Below are 24,017 nucleotides of genomic sequence, written 5' to 3' on the forward strand. Positions count from 1 at the left end.
GTGGTGTCATGGCTCACAGCAACCTCCAACTCTTAGGCTCAAGTGATCCTCTTGTCTCAGTTTTTCTATTGTTAGTAGAGACGGGGTCTTGCTTTTGCTCAGGCTGCTCTGGAACTCATGAACTCAAGCAATCCACCTGCCTCAGCCTCCCAGAGTGCTAGGATTACCGGAGTGAGTCACTGCACCTGGCCATAGCAAAGGATATTAACAAATGGAAGAACATACCATGCTCTTGGCTGGGAAGAATCAATATTTGTTAAAATGTCTGTACTTCCCAAAGCAATCTACAGATTCAAAGCAATCCACATTAAAATACCAACATCATACTTTCAAGATTTAGAAAAAATAATTCTTCATTTTGTATGGAATGAGAAGAAACCTCATATAGCTAAGGCAATTCTTAGTAATAAAAACAAGGCCGAGGCTGGACATGTAGCTCACACCTGTAATCCTAGCACTCTGGGAGGCCCAGGAAGGTGGGCCTTGCTTGAACTCACAAGTTCAAGACCAGCCTGAGCAAAAGCGAAACCCTGTCTCTACTAAAAAAAAACTGTGGCAAGAGGATCACTTGAGCCCAAGTTGCGGGTTGCTGTGAGCTGTGACATCACAGCACTCTACCCAGGGCAACAGCTCGAAGACTGTCATAAAAAAAAAAAAACAAGACCAGGAGCATTAGCCTACTAGACTTTAGGCTCTACTACAAGGCCATAATGATCAAAACAGCATGGTATTGGCACAAAAATAGAGACATAGACATGTGGAACAGAATAGAAAACCATGAGATGTAGCTAAAATCTTATAGCCACCTGATCTTTGACAAACCAAACAAGAACATAAACTGGGGGAAAGAATCCCTATTCAATAAATGGTTTGGGGAGAACTGGATAACCACATGTAAAAGACTGAAACTGGGCCCGCACCTTTCTCTACTCACCAAAATTGATTCAAAATGGATAAAAGATCTAAATTTAAGACATGAATCAGTAAAAATCCTTGAAGAAAATGTAGGGAAAACACTTGAAGATATCGGCCTAAGGAAAGACTTTATGAAGAAGACTCTAGTGGCAATTGCAACAACAACAAAAATAAACAGATGAGACTTAATGAAACTAAATAGCTTCTGTACAGCTAAGGAGACAACAACCAAAGCGAATAGATAGCCATCAGAATAGGAAAAGATATTTGCATATTATGCTTCAGGCAAAAGCTTGATAACTAGAATCTACAGAGAACCCCCCAAAACAGCCAACAATCCCTTATATCAATGGGCAAGTAAGATGAATAGAACCTTCTCTAAAGAAGACAAACAGCTGAGAAGCGTATGAAAAAATGCTCATTGTCCCTAATTATTTAGAGAAATGCAAATCCAAACCACCCTGAGATATCACCTTACCCCAGTGAGAATAGCCCACATCACACAGACTCAAAGCTGCAGATGCTGGCATGGTTGTGGAGAGAAGGGAACACTTTTACACTGCTGGTGGGACTGCAAACTAAAACAACCATTTTGGAAGGAAGTATGGAAAATCCTCAAAGAACTCAAATTGGACCTCCCACTTGATCCTGCAATCTCAATACTGGGCATCTACCCAGAAGAAAAAAAAATCATTTTATCATAAGGACATTTGCACTAGACTGTTTATTGCAGCTTAGTTTATAGTTGCCAAAATGTGGAAACAACCTAAATGCCCACCAACCCAGGAATGGATTAATAAGCTGTGGTATATGTATACTATAGAATACTACACAGCCACTAAAAAGGATGGTGACTATACATCTTTAGTGTTAATTTGAATGGAATTGAAGTACATTCTTAGTAAAGCATCACAGGAATCGAGAAGCAAGAATCCAATGTACTCAATTCTGATAATGAGAACAATTAATGCTAGTACATGGTGGGAGGAGGGAGAGGGAAAAAGGGAGGGGGCGGGGGCCACCATGTGTGACACCTCTTAGGGGTGGGACACTATTAAAGGGACTTCACCGAGCAATCATAAGCAGTGTAACCTGGCTCATTGTACCCTTAATGATTCCCCAACAATAAAAAAAAAATTTTTTAATAAAATAAATGAGTATAGAAAGGAGTTGGGGGTATAGATATCAGGATATTTGGCATGAGTTCATGATAATTGTTGAAGCTGAATAATAGGCACATTATATTTTCCTCTGAGTTTTTGTGTATGGGTAGTTTAAACAATATGACGTTAAAAAAACAACCACATCACAAGGGTCAGGTGTTGTTAGCCTAACCCATTTTTATAAAGTAACTATTAACCTTTCATGAATCAGTTAGTTTTAGCAACTGTTGATGCTCATTGCCTAGATTTGTTAAGGGTTGCAAAATGGTAACTTTTAATTCTTTTATTCAAAAGAATTGTCATATCAACTATTTAGTTTCCTTGAAATAGAATTAGTACAGGAAACGTAGGACAAATACTTAATCCTTTTCCTTTATTTTCTAGCTTTCAGAATCATGACTTGGTTGCCCTTATGACCTTCAAAAGTGACCAGTGAGGCTTTTAATTTGTATTCATTATTAACTTAAATGTTTAGAGGTACTTCATTTTTCGATCAATCGTAGTCATTTTCTTCTTGCTGTCCATCCTTAGCCAATGGGAGCCACTTCAAGTTGATTTTTGTTGTTGTTTTTAGATTTTTATTATGGAAAATTTTATATGCTAATGTATAATAGTCAATGCTCCCTTCAAGTCATTGCCAGTTTTAGCAGCTGTCATCTCATAGCCAGACTTGTTTAATGTGCAGCCCCAAATACTTTATCCTCCCTCTTTCCTCCTAGGTTATTTTAAAATAAATTCTGTACATCATTTGGTTTTTAAGTATTGCATGGTATATCTCTAAAGGAGATAACAATTCTTAAAAATAATCAGAAGCATTGTCATACCTAAAAATAATAATTTCTTTGTATAGAAGATAAATGTTACATTTCCCTGATGGACATACACAAACACACAGGTAGTCTCATAGTTTGCTTGCTTGAATTGAGAGTCCAATAAGATGCTTGACTGGTAAGTAGATAGGGATGATAAAGCAATTAGTTGATATATCTCTTCAATCTCATTTAATATATAGAACCCCCCTCCAAGTGTTTTTATTTATTTTTTTTTTTGCAGTATTTTGTTGTTGTTGTTGAAGAAATTGACTCGTTTCTCCTGAAGGTTTTGTTTTCTACATTCTGTACTTTACTGATTGTATCCTATGGTGTTTAAAATGTCTAATACCCCCCCCCAGAATAGTTCTTTTATCTCTTGTAGTCCATGTGAGTGGTTAGTTAGATTTAGATTGGTGCTGTCCAGTAGAGATAAAATGAGGCCCACATATGTAATCTTTAAATTCCTAGTAGCTACATTTAGAAAACTAAAAAGACAAAGATGAAGTTAATTTTAATACTGTATTATGTTAGCCCTGTATCCAAGAGTACCATTTCAATGTATGCACAATATGAAAATTATTGCTGAGATATTTGACAATCTTTTTTGTATTAGGTCTTCAAAATCCAGTATGCATTTTACACTTACTGCACATTTCAGTTCAGATGCTAAACTTTCCTCAAAAATACTTGATCTATATTTAGATTTACTAAAACGTACAATTGAAACAGTAGATCCACATATCCAAATTGTTCCATATATACTTAAAAGTTTTCCAGTGGGCAGCGCCTGTGGCTCAAAGGAGTAGAGCACTGGCCCCATATGCTGGAGGTAGTAGGTTCAAACCCAGCCCCGGCCAAAAACTGCAAAAAAAAGTTTTCCAGTAACTGAATTGAATGTCAGGTTTTCAGTTTAAATGAACTAAAATTCCATAAAACTAAAACTTTAACTCTTCAGTCAGACTAGCATACCATGTCAGCATGGTACGGTATAAAAACCATATTAACAACACAGATGTAGAGGTTAATTAGATTCAAGTTTGGGGGTTGGCTGGTTTGTCATGGTCATGATTCCTCCATAAGTAGTAGTGTTACTTCCATCAGGGGGTACATGTCTGTTTGTGGCTCTTTTTGTGTGGTTCGCAGCCATAATTGCCTAGATCCATTAATTTGTCAAGCAAAGATTTCAAAATGGTGATCTTATTCTATTATTTCTTTGCTTATTAGCTGAAATAGAGTAATACTTCCTCATCATTTTCTTTGGTTACCCTGAGGTATAGTTTGTATGGGAACGGCATGATGTATGCAATATATGCTTGATTTTTCCCCTCTTTATCAGTTTATGAAATAATGAGTTGTTTCCTTGGCTTCCTCAAGATTTGTCCGCTGTGTTGTTTTATGAGTTTAAATATATTTGGTATCTTTTAGTCTGTTGTGGCTATTATCCTTCTTGGTGCTCATGCTGTTCCATTTCAGCAGTGCTGTTCCATTTTCAGCTTCCTCTAGATTTGTCCACTGTGTTGTTTGATGAGTTTAAATATATTTGGTATCTTTTAGTCTGTTGTGGCTATTATCCTTCTTGGTGCTCATGCTGTTCCATTTTGACTGTTATCCTTCTTGGTGCTCATGCTGTTCCATCTCATTCAGTTTGGTTTCTGAATCATTTGGACACAACCTAGTCTTTGATATCTTCCTTCTGATATGTCCAGGTTTATCCTCTACATCTCGTACCCCAGACCTAAAATCAGCCATTTCTCCAAGAATCTATGGCTTCTTTTGGTAGGAAATGCGATTATTTAGCAACTATCATCTGAACACTGAAGTGTTCATGACTGTTGGATTGTGCAGTGCTTCTAGAACTTTTCAGTAGGTTAAACTATTAAATGTGTTTTTTATTTTGAAGGAAAAATGTTATATTGATAACTTCCAATTGCAATTGTCATTTTCACAGTTTAACATCATTGATTTCCTTTGAGTTTCTCAGTTATTCATGCTGAAAATCTCACTTCCTAGCAACACTAACATAATATATTTACTCTATCCTACTCTGTGTGTAATAGTTTGGAAAGAACAATAAGATACTATTGGTAACAATTTGGTTATTGAATACAGTTTTAAGTAGTTAAGATTTTTTTCAGGTTCTTTTTGTCATTAAGCTAAAGAAAGGCTCATTGTGCATGTATAGTCATGTTCCTGTTTTAAAATAATTTGAAAAAAATGTTCTGAGTATTTAATCATCTTAATATATAGTTACATTTCTTGGTTTTGTTTTGTTCTATTTTTTAGGAATTGTTCTTTTTAGCATTTCTATATATATTTGCCCAACTTTAATTTTGTAATGTTTCAAACCTACAGAAAAGTTGAAAGACAGAATAGTGAACATCTATACGCCTTTCACCTTAGATTTTGCCATCATATATCTTGCCACATTTACTTTCTGTCTCATCTCTTCCCTCCCTCCCTCCCTCCCATCCTACTATGTGCAGGATATTTTTGTTTTTGCTGAACCTTTTGAAAGAAATGCAGCCGTCATGATACTTCAACCCTAAATACCTCAGTATGCTAAGAACAAGGGGTTATCCTACTTAACCATAATTTCATATTATACCTAAGAGAATGAGTAATTATTTTCTAATATTTAACATCTAATCCATATTTGAATTTCCCTATGTGTTCTAAAAGTGTCTTTTAATAGTTTTTTTTCTTTTTTAGAACTAGGATCCAGTCAAGATTTATGAATTGCTTTTGATTATTATGTCTCTTTAATTTCTTTTAATATAAAGTGTTCTTTCACCTTTTACTCATGGCATTGGTGTTTTGAACAGTCTATATAAGTTGTCTTGGAAAATGTCCCACATTGTGAATGTGCTTAGTACCTTATAGTATTGTTTAACCTGTTTTTCCAACCTTTAATCTCCTATAAATTGGAAATTTGGTTTACTCTGGAGGCTGAATGGATTTGAGTTTAAATATTTTTTGGTAAGAATCTCTTTGTTAGTGAACGTTATGATAACCTACCAGGATGAACCCACTATTGGTGATACTGAGTTTGATCCCTTAGTAAAGGTGTTAGGTGTTAGATCCCTAAATGCTAAATGTTCACTTTTACCTTTGTCATTAATTAGTAATCTTTAGGGTGATGCTTTGGCATCTTGTGAATATCTTATTCCTCAAAAATATTTGCCCACTGGTTCTCATATTTTCATATAATTTTGTTTTATCATTACATAACATCTTTATGTGGTTCTAAAACCAAAAGTTTAAAACAAGGTACTTGAAGAGACACTTGAGCTTCCATTCCTGTCCTCTGCACCTCTCTTTCTCTATAGGTAACCCTTTCAATTTGTTTTTAGATTCTCCCCTTTTGTCGTTGAATGTTTAAAATACAAAATATATTTGTATGCAAATACAATTATATTCTATTTTCTTTTAGATAGGGTACTATTGTATATCTTGTATATTTACTTAAGTCTCTAGAAACCACTCCATTGCAATGTATAGAGATCTTCAGAAGGGCCTTCTGAAATATAAATATGGTTTTTATGTGTGTTTGGGTTTCTTTCAGTTTTTTTTGGTTTTGGAGGGGTTTAGGTAAAAGTCTCTCTTATAGTTGTGTTCCACGCCCAGGAGGTATGCTACACACCATAATCCACTATTCCCCTCCCTCCTCCAATCTTGTATTAGATCATCTACTGCCTTCATATTTGAATTGCATACATTAGATACTTGCTTCTCCATTCTTGTGATGCTTTACTAAGAAGAATATTTCAAACTCAATAATAAAAAAGATGTAAAGTTTCTGTCTCTTTTAATAGCTGCATAGTATTCCATGGCATACATATACCACAGCTTGTTAATCCATTCCTGGTTGGTGGGCATTTAGATTGTTTCCACATTTTGGCAACTGTAACTTGAGCTGTAATAAACAGTCTATTGCAAATTTCCTTTGGTAAAAGGATTTTTTTTCTTCTGGGTAGATGCCTAGTAATGGGATTGCAGGATCATATGGGAGGTTTAGTTTGAGTTCTTTGAGGATTCTCAATACTTCCTTCCAAAATGATTGTATTAGTTTACAGTCCCACCAGCAGTGTAAAAGTATTCCCTTATCTCCACGTCCACGCCAGCATCTGCAACTTTGAGACTTTGTGATGCCGGCTATTCTCACTGGGTATAGGTAATATCTCAGGCTGGTTTTGATTTGCATTTCTCTGATGATCCGGGAAGATGAGCATTTTTTCAAATGTTTGTTAGCCATTTGTCTGTCTTTATCAGAGAAAATTCTGTTCATATCTCTTGCACAGTAGTAGATGGGATTGTTTACTCTTTTTCTGTTGATTAATTTGAGTTCTCTATAGATTGCAATTATTAACCCTTGGTCACATTCATACCCTGCAAATATCTTTTCCTATTCTAAAGATTGTCTTTTTGCTTTACCTGTTGTTTTCTTAGCTGTGCAAAAGCTTTTCAGCTTAATTAAGTCCCATTTGTTAATTTTTATCATCACTGCGATGACCACTAAAGTCTTTGTCATAAAATCTTTCCCCAGTTCAACATGATTAAGAGTTTTCCCCACACTTTCTTCCAAGATGTTTATTGTTTCCTGTCTTAAATGTAAGTCTTTATCCATCTTGAGTCAGTTTTTATAAGGGGTGAAAGATGTGGGTCAAGTTTTAGTCTAAATGTTGTTATCTAGTTCTCCCAGCACCATTTGTTGAATAAGGATTTTTTTCCACAATGTATGCTTTTGTTAGTTTTATCAAAGATTAGATGGCAAGTAGGAGACAAGTTTCATCTCTTGGTTTTCTATTCTGTTCCATATGTCTCTATTTTTGTGCCAGTACTATGCTGTTTTGATTAATGAGCACTTGTAATATAGCCTGAAATTTGTTAGGGTGATGCCTCCAGCTTTGTTTTTATTACTAGGAATAGCCTTCAGGGCTATAGAGGGTTAGCTATACAGAGTTTTTCTGGTTCCATACAAAACAAAGTATTATTTGTTCCAGTTCTTCAAAATATGATGTTGGTACTTTAATGAGGATTGCATTGAATCTATATTGCTTTGGGTAGAATTGACATTTTGACAATGCTGATTCTTCCCAGCCAAGAGCATGGTATGTTCTTCCATTTGTTAGTGTCTTCTGCAATTTCTTTCCTTAAGGTTTTGTAATTCTCTTTGAAAAGATCTTCCACGTCTTTTGTTAGGTATATTCCTAAGTATTTCATTTCTTTGAAGCTACTACTGTCAAGGGAATTGTGTCCTTGATTTGCTTCTTGACTTGGCGTTTATTGGCATATATAAAGGCTACCGATTTGTGGACATCGATTTTATACCCTGAGACATTACTGTATTTTTGCTGATGACTTCCAGGAGTTTTGTGGTTGAGTCTCTGGGGTTTTCTAAGTATAAGATCATATCATCAGCAAAGAGGGGGAATTTGACCTCCTATGCCCCCAGTTGGATGCCCTTTATATGCTTCTCTTGCCTAATTGCATTGGCTAGAACTTCCAGAACTATGTTGAATTAGTAGTGGCAATACTGGACATACTTGTCTGGTTCCAGTTGTAAGTGAAAAAGCTTTCAGTTTTACTCCATTCAGTATGATGTTAGCTGTGGGTTTGCTATAGATAGCTTAAGAAATGTGCCACCTATGCCTGTTTTCTTAAGTGTTCTTGTTAGAGAAGGATGGTGGGTTTTGTCAAATGCTCTTCTGCATCTATTTAGAAGATCATAGGGTCTTTTTTTTTTTTTTGACTTCTATTGATAGATTACATTTATGGATTCCATATGTTAAACCAGCCTTCTATCCCTTAGATGAAGCCTACTTGATCATGATGTATAATTTTTTTTAATGTGTAGCTGCTATCTATTAGCTAAGATATTGTTGAGTATTTTTGCATCAATATTCATTAGTGAAATTGGTCTCTAGTTCTTCTTGGTTGGGTCCTTTCCTGGTTTGGGAATCAAGGTAGTGTTTGCTTCACAGAACATGTTGTAGAAGGTTCCTTCCTTCTCAGTGTTTTCAAATACATTCTGAAATATAGGTGCAGGCTCATCTTTGAAGGTTTGATAGAATTCTGATGTGAAGCCATCTGGTCCTAGGCGTTTTGTTGTTGTTGTTGTTGTTGTTGGAAGCTTTTTTATTGTCTCTGTAATCTCAGTGCTGGATATTATTCTGTTTAAGAGATCTATTTCTTCCTGTTTATGTTTAGGAAGATGGTGTGATTCTATGTATTGGTCCATTTCCTCCACATTGTCAAATTTCTAGGCATAGAGTTTGGGTAGTAGAATGAAATAATCTCTTGTATCTCTGTGGCATTACTTGTTATTTTCCCCCCTTTTCATTTCTGGTTAAGGTTATTAAAGATTTTACTTTTCTATTTCTGGTTAATCTGGCCAATGATTTATCATTTTATCTTTTCAGAGAACCAACTTTTTGTTTCATTTATTTTCTGAATGATTCTTTTATTTTCAATTTCGTTTATTTCTGATTTAAGTATTTCTTTTCTTCTGCTAGGTTTGGGATTGGATTACTCTTTTCCATTTCTTTAAGATGATTCATTAAGTTGTTGATATACTCTCTTTCTGGTTTTCGGATATAGGCATCTAATGTGATAAATTTTCCCCTTGGGGCTTCTTTTGCAGTGTCCCACAGGTTTCGTAGCTTGTGTCTTCATTGATGTTATGCTCAAGGAAGTTAATTCTTTTTTTATCTCTTCCTTGACCCAATTTTCATTCAGTGTAAGGTTAATCATGCTTTTGTGTGGGGGTGATAGTTTTTGTTGGCATTGGGTTCCACCTTTATTGCTTTGTGGTCTGAGAAGATACAAGGTAAAATTTCAATTATTTTTATTTTGTTGAGGTTTGATTTGTGTCCTAGGATATGATCTATTTGGGAGAATGTTCCATGGGCCAACGAGAAGAATGTATATTCTTTAGCTTTGGGATGAAGTGTTTTGTATACGTCTATTGTTTAAGTGCCTTGTGTCTATGTTTAGTTTCTGTTTAGAGAATCTGTCCAGCTCTGTAAGAGGAGTGTTAAAGTTCCCTACTTTTATGTTGTAGGATATCATATTCCTCAGACTAATTATGGTCTGTTTCAAGAATCTGGGAAAGTTAAGTTGGATGCATAAATATTTAGAATGGAAATGTCTTCTTGTATTTTTCCCTTGATCAATATGAAGTGTCCATCTTCGTCTTTTTTGACTTTAGTTGCTTTAAATCTACTTGTATCTGAAAATAAGATTGCAACCCCTCCTTTCCTCTGTTTCCCATTTGCCTGAAAAATTGTTTTCCATCCCTTAACCTTGAGTTTCACTTTGTCCTTCGAGGCTAGGTGTGTTTCCTGCAGGTAGCAAATGGATGGTTTGTGGTTTTTTATCCAATCAGCCAGCCTATGCTTCTTCAGTGGGGTGTCAAGCCATTAACATTTATTGAGGTAATTGATAAAACTAGCTTCATTGTAGAAGCTAGTTTATATCCTGTAGCTTCTGAGTATTTAGTTTGTTGGTCATCCATTGTGCTGATCAGTGTGTAGAATAGGTCTAAGTATTTCCTGTAGAGCTGGTTTCATTGTGGCAAACTTCCTCAATGTTTGCATATCGGTAAAAGATTTTATTTCTCCATCAATTTTAAAGCTTAGTTTAGCAGGATATAGAATTTTGCACTGAAAATTGTTTCAGTTAAAGGTAGATGACCATTCTCTTCTGGTTTAAGAAGTTTCATTTGAGAAGTCTGCAGTTACCTTAATGAATTTGCCCCTATAGCTCAATTGGCACTTACTCCTGGCAGCTTGCAGAATCTTCTCTTTCATCTTGACTTTGGACAGGTTGATCACAATGTATCTTGGAGAAGCTGTATTTTAGTTGAGATGACCCAGAGTTCAATATCCCTCTGAAAGGAGTGTGTCACAATCTTTGGTGGTATTTGGGAAATTTTCATTTATTTTATCCTCTAATAGGGCTTCCATTCCTCTGGGAGGTTCTTCTTCCCCTGGTATACCTATAACTTGTATGTTTGAACGCTTCATGAAGTGCCATAATTCTGTCAGTGAACATTCAATATCCCTCTGAAAGGACTGTGTCAGGATCTTTGGTGATATTTGGGAAATTTTCATTTATTTTATCCTCTAATAGGGCTTCCATTCCTCTGGGAGGTTCTTCTTCCCCTGGGATACCTATAACTTGTATGTTTGAACTCTTTATGAAGTGCCATAATTCTGTCAGTGAACATTCTGCTTTTGCTCCTTTTTTCTGACTCTTTAACTGTCTTCAGTTATCTTAAGACCTTTGTCCTCTACCTCTGAGATTCTTTCTTCTGCACGGTCTAATCTGTTATTGATACTTTGTATTGCTTAAGTTCCCTGATGGACTGCTTCAATTCCTTAAGCTCTACTATATCCTTTCTATATTCTTCATATCATTCATCTCTTATTTGAGTCTGTTTTTGGATTTCCTTTTAGTTATTTTTCACTTTCTCAGCAATTTCCTTCATTATTTTTACCATCCATATTTTAAATTCTTCTGTCTTTTTTTTTTTTGCATTTTTTGGCCGGTGCTGGGTTTGAACTCGCCACCTCTGGCATATGGGGCCAGCGCCCTACTCCTTTGAGTATAGGCACCACCCTATTTCTAACATTTCTATATGGTAGAATCCTCTGCAATAGCTGTCTCATGATCCCTTGAGGGAGTTGCTCTGGTCTGGTTTTTCATGATGCCAGTATTTCTCTGCTGTTTCTTCCTTAGGAGTGTTTTCTTTCTTTCTGTTTCCTTGCCCTACTTTTTCCTTTCACTTCCTCCTGCTCTTTAAATTACCATGCCTCTGACCTAAGGAATTAAAGTGTCCTTTTGGTAAAGGACTAGAAGGAAGAGAAGAGTGAAGAGTAGGAAGGGAGAAGACAAAAAAAGAAAAACCTAGGGGGAAAAATTACAAAAAAAAATTTTTAAAGAAAGAAAACACTGTATATGTTTAGATAGATAGCTGTATATTGCCTGGACATCAGGTGATCTTATGGAGTATGAGATGCTAATCACCACACTGATACGACTGTGTAAGATGGAGACTGGAAGCCTCTGCCTTGCCAAGGAGACTGTGTCCCATCTTCCTGACTTCTTTGCCCTCAAACCCCACAGGGTTGGGAGCCTGAAGCCCTCCTTTGCCCACTTATTAAACAGCTTTGACTTTTCCAAACTGTGTCCCTTGGTTACCTAGTCACCTGCCTTGGAAAGTGTGTGTTGCTCAAATCTTCCCAGGAGTGGCTGCCCTGCTTATCAGGCTCGTCAGAACCGGCCTGGCACTAGGACCCTGAGGGCCAAGTCTGTAAAGGTAGCCTTCTCACAATGGCTGTTGCTAGATGAAAGCTCCACTCTACCTGGGTGGCTTAGTTCCAGCCCCCTGGGCACTGTTCAAAATCACTTGCTGGCTGGCCCAAGCTCTCCCAACATACTCAGCCAAGTGCCTAAGTCCATAAAAACCTGCAGGGCAAGCCCCCTGTGTCTGCAAACTGACCCAGCCACAGCTGTGTTTACACTGGCCAGACGCCACCCAAATGCAAGTACTTGCTCCTTCTTCACTGCTTTCATCCTCATCTTGGGGTCCTGAAGTTTCCTGCTGCTTCCCTGTGCCCCTGAAGGGATGTTTCTGGGCAGTACCCACACACCAGAGGTGCCTGGATTTTTTTTCCCTAATATAACCACACACGGCTGTAAAGACGCTATCTCTAGTCCACCATCTTGCTCCACCTTGTGGTTTTTTTTTTTTTTTTCTTTTTTAAGTCAGAGTCTCACTCTGTTGCCCAAGCTAGAGTGCTGTGGTATCAACCCAGCTCACAGTAATCTCAAACTCCTGGGATCAAGCTATTTCCTACCTCAGCTTCCTGAGTAGCTGGGACCACAGGTGCCTGCCTAAGGCTCAGTTCATTTTTTCTATTTTTGGTAGAGATGGGTCTCATTCTTGCTCAGGCTGGTCTTGAACTCCTAAGCTCAAAGGATCCTCCCACCTCAGCCTCCCAGAGTGCTAGGAATATATAGGCATGAGCCACAACACCTGGCCTGAAATGTAAATATTATTCTTGAAATCATTCAGTGGTACCTCACTTCCCTTAGGCTAAAGTCTAGACTTTATAAGGTACTTTATTAATCTGGCTTCTACTTGTTTGTCTGGCCTCTTTTCTTCCTGTGCTCTGTGCATGCACACACATAATTGCAGGGGTAGGTGGGGGGGATTTCAAAGTTTATTAAAGTTGATTGTACTTTTGAATTGCTTTCAATTCAGTGAATTAACCGTGAGCAACCCCACCCCCAGTTTTTGCCTGTGATGCACCTATTCGCATAGAAGATCATTCCTTCTCTGTCATCACTCATTCATACTGTAGGCCTTAATTTAAACATATTCCTGGAACCCTTCCCTAGCCCCAGAGTCTCAGTTAGGTGCCCTTCTTGTGTATTGATTCAACATTGCTTATTGTTTTTTTCACATTCATCCTACAGTATTCTAGTTGTCTTACTTATTTATATGCATTCCTCTATTAGACCCCTGAGCTCTGTGAGCATAGGAACCATGGCTCACAGGACATGTTAGCCCCAGTGCCTGACACTTGGTAGGCATTCAGTAAATACTTATTGACTAAAAATGGCAGAAAAGCACAAACCCAGATACGCATTGCAATATCCATATGACCAAAAGCCAAACTCAAGTGGAATTCATTTGGATGTAGTGATCTATGCAGAAACTGTAAGTTGCCTTATTTATTATAGAGCTGTAAATGTAGTTCAGAGCAGTCTGTGTGGGGAGCCCATAGGTCACCTTGGAGTGATGCTACCTCATGGCTTGGCCTAAGAGCCAGAGAGGGGCATTACCAGTTGCTCCTCCTGAGAGACAAAGAGGTTGGCAGGGCCTAGGGGAAGGGCTAGAGAAGAGAAAGTGGTGTCAGCCTGTAATTTCCAAGGATGGTGAGAATGGTTACTGGTGGAAGGAGCCAAACTAGGGAAGAAACTACCTTCTGTATTAGCACAAGGTCCAGGCTCTTCTTTATGTTGCTGGGCCTTGGATTTACAGGATGCCCAAGCTGAGGAGGAGATTAAACAAGAAATGAACACACTGCAGCAGAAGCTGAATGAGCAACAGAGTGTGCTTCAGCGTATTGCTGCCCCCAACATGAAGGCCATGGAAAAACTGGAAAGTGTCCGAGACAAGTTTCAGGAGACCTCAGATGGTAAGATTTGCCCTTCTACTTGGGCCTAAGATGAGGTCAGGAGGCTGGAGGTAGGGCACAGGCCCACTGTATATTATAACTCCTGTTTTTCCATGTTTTCTTACTTAAAACTCCCAGGAGCTCTAAACAGTGGGAATTTACTATACCTGCTTTGTAGAGTGGAAAACTGCTGAGGTTCTGAGAGGGTAAATGACCTGTATGAGGTCACACATCTGGTTACTATTAGAGCCCAGGGAGGAATCCATGTTATGTGGCTCCATGCCCATGTTTCTTACTCTACACTAATATCTATTGGCCAGGTCCTTGTGGGACCCCCTTCAGGCATTCCTTTCTCTGTGGAATGCCCCTACTCTTTATTCTCATTTGTAGGTCATTCTTCCCAGAGTGCAGTCCTCAGCCTTGGCAGAGCCAGGGCACTAAAAAAATCACTTGTCTTTTCTTTTTGGCAGAGTTTGAAGCAGCTCGAAAGCGAGCAAAGAAGGCCAAACAGGCATTTGAACAGATCAAGAAGGAGCGCTTTGACCGCTTCAATGCTTGTTTTGAATCTGTGGCTACCAACATTGATGAGATCTATAAGGCCCTGTCCCGCAACAGCAGTGCACAGGTAGGCTGGAGCCCCTTATCCAACCAGCTTACCTTTCCATGCTCAGTTCCCCTTCCCTCTAGCCTTCCTGTCCCTATCTCCATCCAGACTCAAATCCTGATCCTGACCCATCTGCCCTCTCCAGGCATTCCTGGGCCCTGAGAACCCTGAGGAACCCTACTTAGATGGCATCAATTACAATTGTGTGGCTCCTGGGAAACGCTTCCGGCCTATGGACAATTTGTCAGGCGGGGAGAAGACAGTGGCAGCTCTAGCTCTACTCTTTGCCATCCATAGGTAAGGCTGCTGTCTCAGGGCAGTTGGCAGAGACTAAACTGAGGCCACTAACGGCTCTGGGGTCCAAGGATGTACAGAGATCTGCAGAGGTGAAGATGTTCTTGTGGAATCTGGATTGTGTCCCTGTTCCACATCTACTATAGTGTATCTGGCCTTGATTTTCCTGGATTTGTCTTCCCCATCCACTCAGTGTGTCCTCACTGGTCCCTGTATGTATTAATTCCTACCCCTAGGCTTTTGCTCATGTGCTTGCTGGCTTTTTGCAAATTTAACTTGACTGTCACCTTCTACCCCTTCACACCTCCTGTTTTCCTCCCTTCCCTCTAGGAAGCCCTCCTTGACCACTGTGGTATACCCTGACTTGCCCCTCTTACAAACTAGTAGTACTTGAATCTGACTCCCATAACTTAGTGCTTGATTGTATAGTGTTAGTCTACGGACATTTCTTTTTTTTTTTTTTGAGACAGTCTCACTTTCTTGCCTCTGGTGGAATGTGGTGGCATCATAGCACACAGCAACCTCAAACACTTGGGCTAAAACAATCCTCTTGCCTCTGCCTTCCAAGTAGCTGGGACTACAGGTGACCACCACAACACCCAGCTATTTTTTGAGCTAGGGTCTCACTCTTGTTCAGGCTTGTCTTGAACTCAGGAGTTCAAGCTATCCACCCACCTCAGCCTCCCAGAGTGCTAGGATTACAGGTGTGAGCCACTGCACCCAGCTACAAGCATTTCTGGAGTGCTACTCTGTACCAGACCCAGTATTGTAGAGAAATGAGGGATGCAGATATATTAGACATGGTCCTTGGTCTATAGGAACTCACAGTTTAGTAAAAACCAAATGCATAAACAGATAGTGTTCTAAGTGTTATAATCGGGTAAATATGGGTGCTGTGGATACAGAGAGGAGGTACATATAAGCCAGTGTGCGAAGAGGTGTGGATAGGCCAGGGAAGGCTTTTTTTAAGTTTTAAGGGGAAGTGACATTTGAGCAGGACATATAAAGGATAAGTAGAAGTTTGCCAGGGCCACTGGCAGACATTCTAGACTGAGGGTGGATCACAGGTAGGGGTAAGGAGGCATGACAGAGCATGTTGCATGTTACAATGGGGTGGTCCTCTAAGTAGCTTATTCAATATGACTAGAGCCTAGGACAATTTTATCTCCCCAGCCAGCCTGGAATCTCCTAATAGGACAGTGTCTCACAGTTCTACAGGGTCCTAGAGCACAGAGCCCTAGGTCAGAGAGGAGGGCTCAGTTGGTATATTGGCTTTTAGGGTCTCAAGCAACATTAAGATGTGGGTTTTTTATTCTCTGAAGAAATGGGTGGGGGAGCTGACCTGAGTGATAGGCCCTGGGGCTATTCCACCCCATCTTGCCACCCCCTCAGTGTCAGTTCACCTACTGCTTCCCTCCCAGCTACAAGCCAGCCCCCTTCTTCGTTCTGGATGAGATCGATGCTGCCTTGGATAACACCAACATTGGCAAGGTGGGTACAAGGAAAGTGGGACCTGGGAGGGAGGACCCCAGATCAGGACTGGGTTTCAGAGACCAACTCCAGAGTATGCCCTAGCAGTTCCTGCTGCCTACTCTCTGTGCCTGGGAGGCTGGGCTCAGGGTCATCTACTCCGTGATAGTCAGTATCCTCCTTTTCTCAGCTTCTCCCGTACCCTCCACCCTATACCCTACTCTCTCTGCCTCTGGTTGTGATTGGAAAATATAAGGGAGTGATAGGGCTTGAGCCCTACTAAGTGCCTGGTGGCCCCTCCCACAGGTGGCAAATTACATCAAGGAACAGTCGACTTGCAACTTCCAGGCCATTGTCATCTCTCTCAAGGAGGAGTTCTACACCAAGGCTGAGAGCCTCATTGGAGTCTATCCTGAGGTAGGGCAGGCCTGGCTCAGGAGCCAGCCCCAAGCCCTGCCTAACTTCCCAGAGCAGGAAGGGAAGGCTGCAGTGGAGGAGTAAGGGGGTGAGCGAGCACAGGGAGTCATGTCCTGAATAGCCATTTGGGCTTGTTGGAGCCCTACCGTGGAGGCTTAGCCAGCCAAACCAGGCAGGGGTATTACATTTGGGGATAGGTTGAAAGGCCGGGCAAAGACAGCCAGACAGTGGGAAAAGGAGGAGAGGGCAGAAGTAGGCAGGGAGAGAAGGTCTATGGGACTGAGGACTTCCTCTCACACCCAGAGAGAACCATTTCTTGGGCTTTGGGGCAGGTATATAGAGAGGAGAATTTAACGCCCCTGGTCCTAAGGCACTAGACCCCTCTTAAATCTCTTCTTAAACAATTTTATTTTTCTTGTTTTCCCTTCTTTAGCAAGGGGATTGTGTGATCAGCAAAGTCCTGACCTTCGACCTCACCAAGTACCCAGATGCCAACCCTAACCCCAATGAACAGTAGCAGTACTTCGCTTCTGCCCTGTCTGGATACCTAAACTGCCCTTCAGACAGTCTCTGGACATTTGGCTCCCAACCTCCTCCTACCTCCTGGCCCTTTTTGGTGTAGTCATGGGATTTAAGCACTGCTATCAAGCCCAAAGAGGAACAGAGGTGATGTTAGGTCTGGAGCAAAAATTCCTGAGCGACAGCAAGAATTGGCCTGGCCTCTGGAAGGAAGTGCCGAGGTGAACGGGGCTATCTATCCATTCCCCACCCCCTTGTGAGCCTCCCCCCTCATCACCCATACTCATAAGTCCCTTGGGCCCCTTGCCCACTTTGTGTGTGGATATGTATGTGTGTATATATGTGTTGGCATTTGTGCATGTAGGTGTGTTTGCAAAATAATAAAAGACTGGAGACCTATTTTAGAAGGAGCCTAGGCTGAATTTGATTCTAAGAGAGTTTAGGATGACAGCACCCCCAGAGCTAAGCAAGGTACTCTGGATGTCATAGGGGTCATAGGCAGTAGCCTGAAACTGCCTTCATTCACTCATTCATGTATTCATCAAACACACACTGGACACCCTGTTAGACTCTGTGCTTGGAATACAGAGCTAAATCAGACAGGATCACTACCCTCCTGGTAAGGAGATGTAATGAGTTCATGAATTACTGTAGTTAGCTGATTGGCTTCCTGGAGAAAGTCACATTTGACCTGGACCTTGACAAATTGGCAGGATTTGGTCAGGCACTAGGAGTAAAGCCTGGGCTCTAGGGACAGACACGTGAGTTCTGATCCCACTTTTTTCACATACTTGTCGTTTGACTTTAGGCAAGTCATTTGACCTTTCTGTGCCTCAGTTTCCTCATCTGTAAAATGAGGCTAAAAATACTGCCTACCTCATAGGGTTTAATGATGTCCAGCTCCTCACTGGTGGCCTTATTTTTTCTTGGAGCCCTCTAAGTGCCAACCCCTCAGAATATAAGCATCATACCTGGCCCTATGAGGGTTTCTGATCCCAGCTATTAAGGACAGAAGGAGCCAACCTCCAAATCTGGGAGGTGCTTAATGCTCTAGTTACTGGAAAGTTCCAGGGCAATAATGGGGTGTACCTGATAAGTGGAGGTCTTGAGGAAACCTATAGCTTCAACCATGTATGATAACCAGGTGCCTGGGCCCCAACCTGGGTTGTGAGGAAATAGGGGAAAGGTAACCTGGACCACATCCCAGGCTAACAATGGGTGAGATTCCTTTGGGGAACTAACCTCGTGAGTTATAAGGACCATGCAGAGGCAGCAAAGCCTGGTTCAATGAGTTTAGCCTTCACTCATTCACATAGCACTGTCAAATTTCTGTCTTATCCTAATTTGTATATTGCTTTTTAAAAGTTAAATTAGTTCTAATTACCTAAGTAATGCATGAATTCATCCTCCTTTTAGGAAATTAGATTATTATGGGTAAAGATAGCCTGATTCGACTACCAACTGTTTTCCCTCCTGATGCCCTTTATGGTTGTTACGTTTGTTGTATTTCCACCTAGACTTTGTTTTAAAACTTTTACATTCATTCATGAATTCATTGACAAAACTGTTTAATTAAATGGTGTATCGAATTGTTCTATAATTTGCTTCTTTAACAGTGTTTTTGAGATCTGTGCATGTTGTAGATCAGTTCATCCTCTAAAAGTTGTATGGATTTCCATCATGGGACTACCACATTTTATTCATTTCTTTTGTGATGGACTTTAAGACTGTTTTCTGTTTCTTGCTATTACAAAATACTACACAGGAGCATCCATATGCCTGTGTGAAAGTGTGTGTGTGTAAAAGTTTACCTAAGGTTGATTACTAAAAGTGGAATTGCAGGATATCTATATATTTGTTTTTAATAGATACTTCCAAATTGCCCTCTATTTACTTAGTATTTTTCTTGAGGTGATCTGAGGTCTAACATTGTTAATACATCAGTTTCACCCTAAGTAGTGATGTTCGTAAAATCTTAGATTTGATGTGCTAATTATGTATTTTCCTAAAACATATTAAAATGCATAACTATCAAAATAAATTTGTCTGTGTCCAACCAAAGAAGTTACATACCACCACTGGTACATGTGCTATAATTTGGCAAATTCTGGCATATATGGAAGAGCACAAGTTGGGGGTCGGACTTCGTTCAAATTGTAGCTGTAGAAACTTGGGCAAGTTACTTCACCTCTAAGCTACAGTTTCCTCATCTATAAAAGATGATGAACACCTACCTTGCAGTCATATAGGGAAGATTAAATGAAATAAATTTGAAGTAATTTGGCTGATATCTAGATCACTACAGCCCTTTGAAGGTAGCCATTGCTATTTTCCTTTCTTTACAGATGAGGAAACTGAGGCCAGGAAAGGGTAAGTGACCTATGTATCTACCAGGTAAAAGGTTAGGTTTGAATCCAGGTCCTCTGAGTCATCCTAGTGCTTTCTTTACTATAAAGGTCATTATCAACCTTGGCTGTACATCAGAATAATGAAGCTTTTTCTTTTTCCTTTGTAAAACTCAAGTATATACATAAGTAGAAAATCAAATAGTATAGAAGGGCTTATAATGAGGAGCATCAGTTTCCTGCTGCACCCCAACATCCAAAAGATGTGGAGCTCTTCAAAAATAAATTGTCCTGGTCCCACCTCTGGAAATTTGATTCAGTAGGAGTAAATAATAACCTGGATAACTTAACACCTACCCCACAAGGTAAGAAGATTACATGAGATGCCTTAGGCTATGACCCTGGCACACAGGAATACAAGTGCTACAAAGGAGCTTTGAGGAATTAAGTCCTGAGGATCTAGGAGGTGAGATGACTTGTCCAAGATTCCAATGGTTTAGTAGTAGAGCCTAGATTTCCACTTGGATCTATTTATTGTTTGCCCTTCGCTCTCTCTTATCATGCCCCACCACCTCCTATCATTGCAGGGCAGCATATGTCAGTGAGGGCTGTTCTCAGACACCAGGGAATGTTTGTGAGAGCAATCTGGATCCGAGTAGAATCCCTATGGCTTGTTGAGGAACTAGTACTAGTTTAATTCGCTTGTACTGTAGACCTAGTATTCTTGGTCTAGGGAGTTGAGGAGTATTCTGCAACAGTATCTACCTTTAATTAGGCACTTCAACCTGGAAATCATAGTGCTGTACTCCAGATACACAAAGAGGAATCAGATTTTTATCCTGCTTTTAAGGAGCTCACTGTCTAGTTGGGGAGGTAATTTGAAAAACAATAACAACAAAAAAAACAGCCATTGATCATAATGGTGTGATTAGCACTCTGATAGGCACACAGAAGGGACATCTAGGTTAGGCAAAGATTCAGGGAAGGCATCCTCTAGTCCAATGTTTATCAACATTTTTTATCTTACAGCACACTTGAACTTACAGTTAAACTTCTGTGGCACAATTAAAATATGTTGATCCAAAAAAGTTTAAAAAATATACTTACTGTGCTTTGAGCCTCTCTTGGAAATAATCTAATTGTCTTTTAAAATGGTTGTGGCACACTCAAGATCCTCTCACATCATACCGGTTAAAAATCACTGCTCTATCCCAGAGATGACACCTGAAATAAGTCTTGAGGGACTGGTAGAAATTAGCTAGTTGAGGAAGTAGAAGGAATTTCCAGGTAGTGGAAAACAGTATGCAAAAATACCTGAAGACAAGAAACAGCAAAGCAATATGGAAACAAAAGATTCTTGAGGTAGAGGAAGATTAATAAGAAAAGCTAGAGAGGTAGTCAGGATCCAGATTAGAAGAGGATTGTAAATGCCTGGAGACAGAGTTCAGACACGTCTTGTGGAACTGTAGTTTCCAAACTGGCTGTACACCAGAAACAAGTAGAGTGTTCTAGGCTCCAACCTCTAAAAATGCATGTTTCTGGGGTGAGGTCTTGGATTCTTGAATGCTTATAAAGGTTGCCATATGACTAGGGTACAGCCAGATATGAGAACTGTGGCTTAAAGGCAGGGGGGAAGCCATGAAACTGTTAAGCAGGGGGACTCCAGATGTGAATCTAAACTGTTTCTGGCCAACTAGCCAGTGTGGAAATGAATTAAGTTAGATATTTATGCCATATGTGCCTATTGCTGTACTCAACTTCTCACACTATTACATTTGCTTATTTTGTGCATTAATAAACTGTAAGGATGGGCCTCAGTATATCTTGCTTACCAGTATATCCCCTGCAGAAAGCACAATGCCTAACACAAAACAGGCACTCAGTAAAGTTTTTGAATGAGTAAATGGCATTTTCAAGGGAGAGAATGGACACATGGAGATTAGTTAGGAAATTATTGAAAAGACCAAGAGGACTATATAAGAGCAAGGGCCAGTAGGAGTGGATTGGAGGTGTTAAGGTGTCGGCTGTTAAGAAATGATAAACTGTACTTGGTGACTGATTATTAGATGTGGAAGGTGACTGAGCAGATAGAATGAATACCCAGGATTCCTACCCTATCCCAGTCTTCTTATCCATCTCAGAATCAGCATCTCCTTTCAGCCTCCTCAGCAACTGGAATTCCTCCCTTAAGTTAGTTAAACATTCTGTGTGCTGTGTGGTCTCTCACTTTCCCCCAGCCATTGATTCATTCATCCAATTCAATAATCTTAGGTGAGCACCTCCTATGTGCAGTGAGGCTCTTTCAAGCCAGGACTCCAACTCTTTCCTACCTCAAGAGATGTTTTTGAGGGCTTTTCCAGGTAAGGTATCCTTTATACAAACACAGTGAGAAGCCCAAAATGTCGGAATTGTAAGGGAACTTTGAGACTTTGCCCAACCCTGCACTTGAGGCCCTCAGAGGGGAATTAACTTCTCAAGCTAGGAAGTATTGAAACCTTGATTGTGATCTATCCCAGTGCACATCAGAACCAGGCAGGTGTGATCAGGGAGAAGGTGGGACTTAAGTTGAACCTTGAAGGCCAAACAAGATGCTTGCACATTACACTGCCCACTTCCGGAAACCCTCAGCAAACCTGCCATGCCCACAGGCTTTTCTAGGGGGTTTATTTAGCATAAGTTCTCATGCTGTGTACCATGTGACCTCACAATCTTGGCCATACATGACTAGATTGGTCAGATCTAATTTAAAGGCAGCCAATCTCTAGGCTGGCCAGTGGCCTATTAGGTGGACCGGTGTAAGGACTCTAACTCAAAGGGATGGTATTTATCAAGTGGCAAATGTGTGAAACAATTAGATCTTTCAGGGAGGCTAAATGTGAGGGATTCTGAAGTGAGTGATTAATTAGAATTTAATGAGGCAGAAGTGGTGGAGGATGAGTGGTGGCCAGAAACTAAAACAGCAAAATCAAAGAAAGTTGCAGAAATCATAAGTGAGCAGAGGTCATGAGACATTTTTATCATGAGATCATGAGGCCACAAGGTAACTGAAGCCATGAAGTCAGCAAGGCAACAATGGGCCAAAAGGACATGATAAAAAACTGACTGAGATCCATGAAGCAGCAGAAAGGTGGAATGTACAAGATCCATGAGACAACAGAAACGATGAGACTGCAAGAGAGACAAGATAGCCAGCACAACGTAGCAGCACAGCAACAAGAATTGAGGCATCGGCGTTACAATGCAGAGAAGCTATAAATTAATAGGAACTGAAGCCCCAAAAGCCATGAAGCTGTAGGAGCCAGGAGGCCTAGAAGATGGGAGACAGCAAAAGCCATGGTCTAGCAATGAGGGGAGCAGAAAGAAGTCAGTAGCAGTAGGAGTAGTATAAATTACAGCCAGAAAGTAGTTGAGTCACCATTTTGGGAAGCACTAGAGAAGGAAGCAACAGATGCCTGCAGCTGAGGGGGTGACAAGATGAGCCAGGCTCTAGAGCTGCTTTGAATCATGAATGATTTTCAAGTTTCTGTTCTTCCATGAGGCTGCTTATATAGCTATTTCTTATTTCCCTATGAATGCGCTAATAAATCCCCATCACTAGCCTAGTTGTGTCTTTGTTCCTTGTAATCTAAAAGAGGTTAACACGGTGTTGTGCTATTTAGATGGGTGGACGAGCCAGGAAGAACATCATCTTGGTGTGTTTGAAGCAAGACACAATGATGGAAATTCACTCATTCTTTCTGTCTGGCCATTACTGGCCCAGGCACTTCTCATTCATTGACTTATTAGTTTACTTTCCTCATTCATTCGTGCACTCATCATTCATTTGTTCTCTTATTTATGCACTAACTCTTAACTTCATTCACTTATTGATGCATTTGCTCATTTATTTGCTCAGTTGTTCTTTCTTGCATTCATACATTATTTTTCCATCCACTCGTTCAGCAAGCACATGTGGAATTCCTGCTGCATGTCAGACCCTTTGCTAGGTTCTGGGGATAAGATATACACCCTGGCCTCCAAGGAATTCAGTTTAATTAGAGACTCAAGCAGTTAAGTGCACTAAGCGTGGCAGATGATATAATAGAAGCCTAGATGAAGCGAGGATGTGGAAAGGATTGGATGGTTTTCCTAGGGTGGAGGGATTACTCAAGAAAGCCTTTATACAGGATGAAGCAATTATACTGAGTCTTGAAAGAGGAATTGGTGTTTACCATGTGTTAAAGGAGGAAAGAACATTCCAAAGAGAGAAACTGCCTAAGCAAAATTAAATGAAAAGTTGAAATGCCCAAGGT

At 40.1% G+C, this 24,017-nt stretch overlaps 1 protein-coding gene across 1 annotated transcript in view; it reads left to right on the plus strand.

The window, feature by feature from the left end:
- SMC1A (structural maintenance of chromosomes 1A) overlaps positions 1-17,784 on the plus strand; it is a 47,281-nt gene extending 29,497 nt beyond the window's left edge. The window contains exons 21-26 of the mRNA XM_003803219.3: positions 13,941-14,097; positions 14,547-14,701; positions 14,826-14,977; positions 16,396-16,465; positions 16,751-16,861; positions 17,295-17,784. Of these exons, the coding sequence (XP_003803267.1) occupies positions 13,941-14,097; positions 14,547-14,701; positions 14,826-14,977; positions 16,396-16,465; positions 16,751-16,861; positions 17,295-17,378 (729 nt within the window). The 3' untranslated portion in view covers positions 17,379-17,784. The remainder of the gene's footprint in view (positions 1-13,940; positions 14,098-14,546; positions 14,702-14,825; positions 14,978-16,395; positions 16,466-16,750; positions 16,862-17,294) is intronic.
- Positions 17,785-24,017: the final 6,233 nt, after the last annotated feature.

This window comes from Otolemur garnettii, unplaced genomic scaffold, assembly GCF_000181295.1.
Source record: "Otolemur garnettii isolate 467f Iridium unplaced genomic scaffold, OtoGar3 scaffold00286, whole genome shotgun sequence".
Taxonomy (NCBI): domain Eukaryota; kingdom Metazoa; phylum Chordata; class Mammalia; order Primates; family Galagidae; genus Otolemur; species Otolemur garnettii.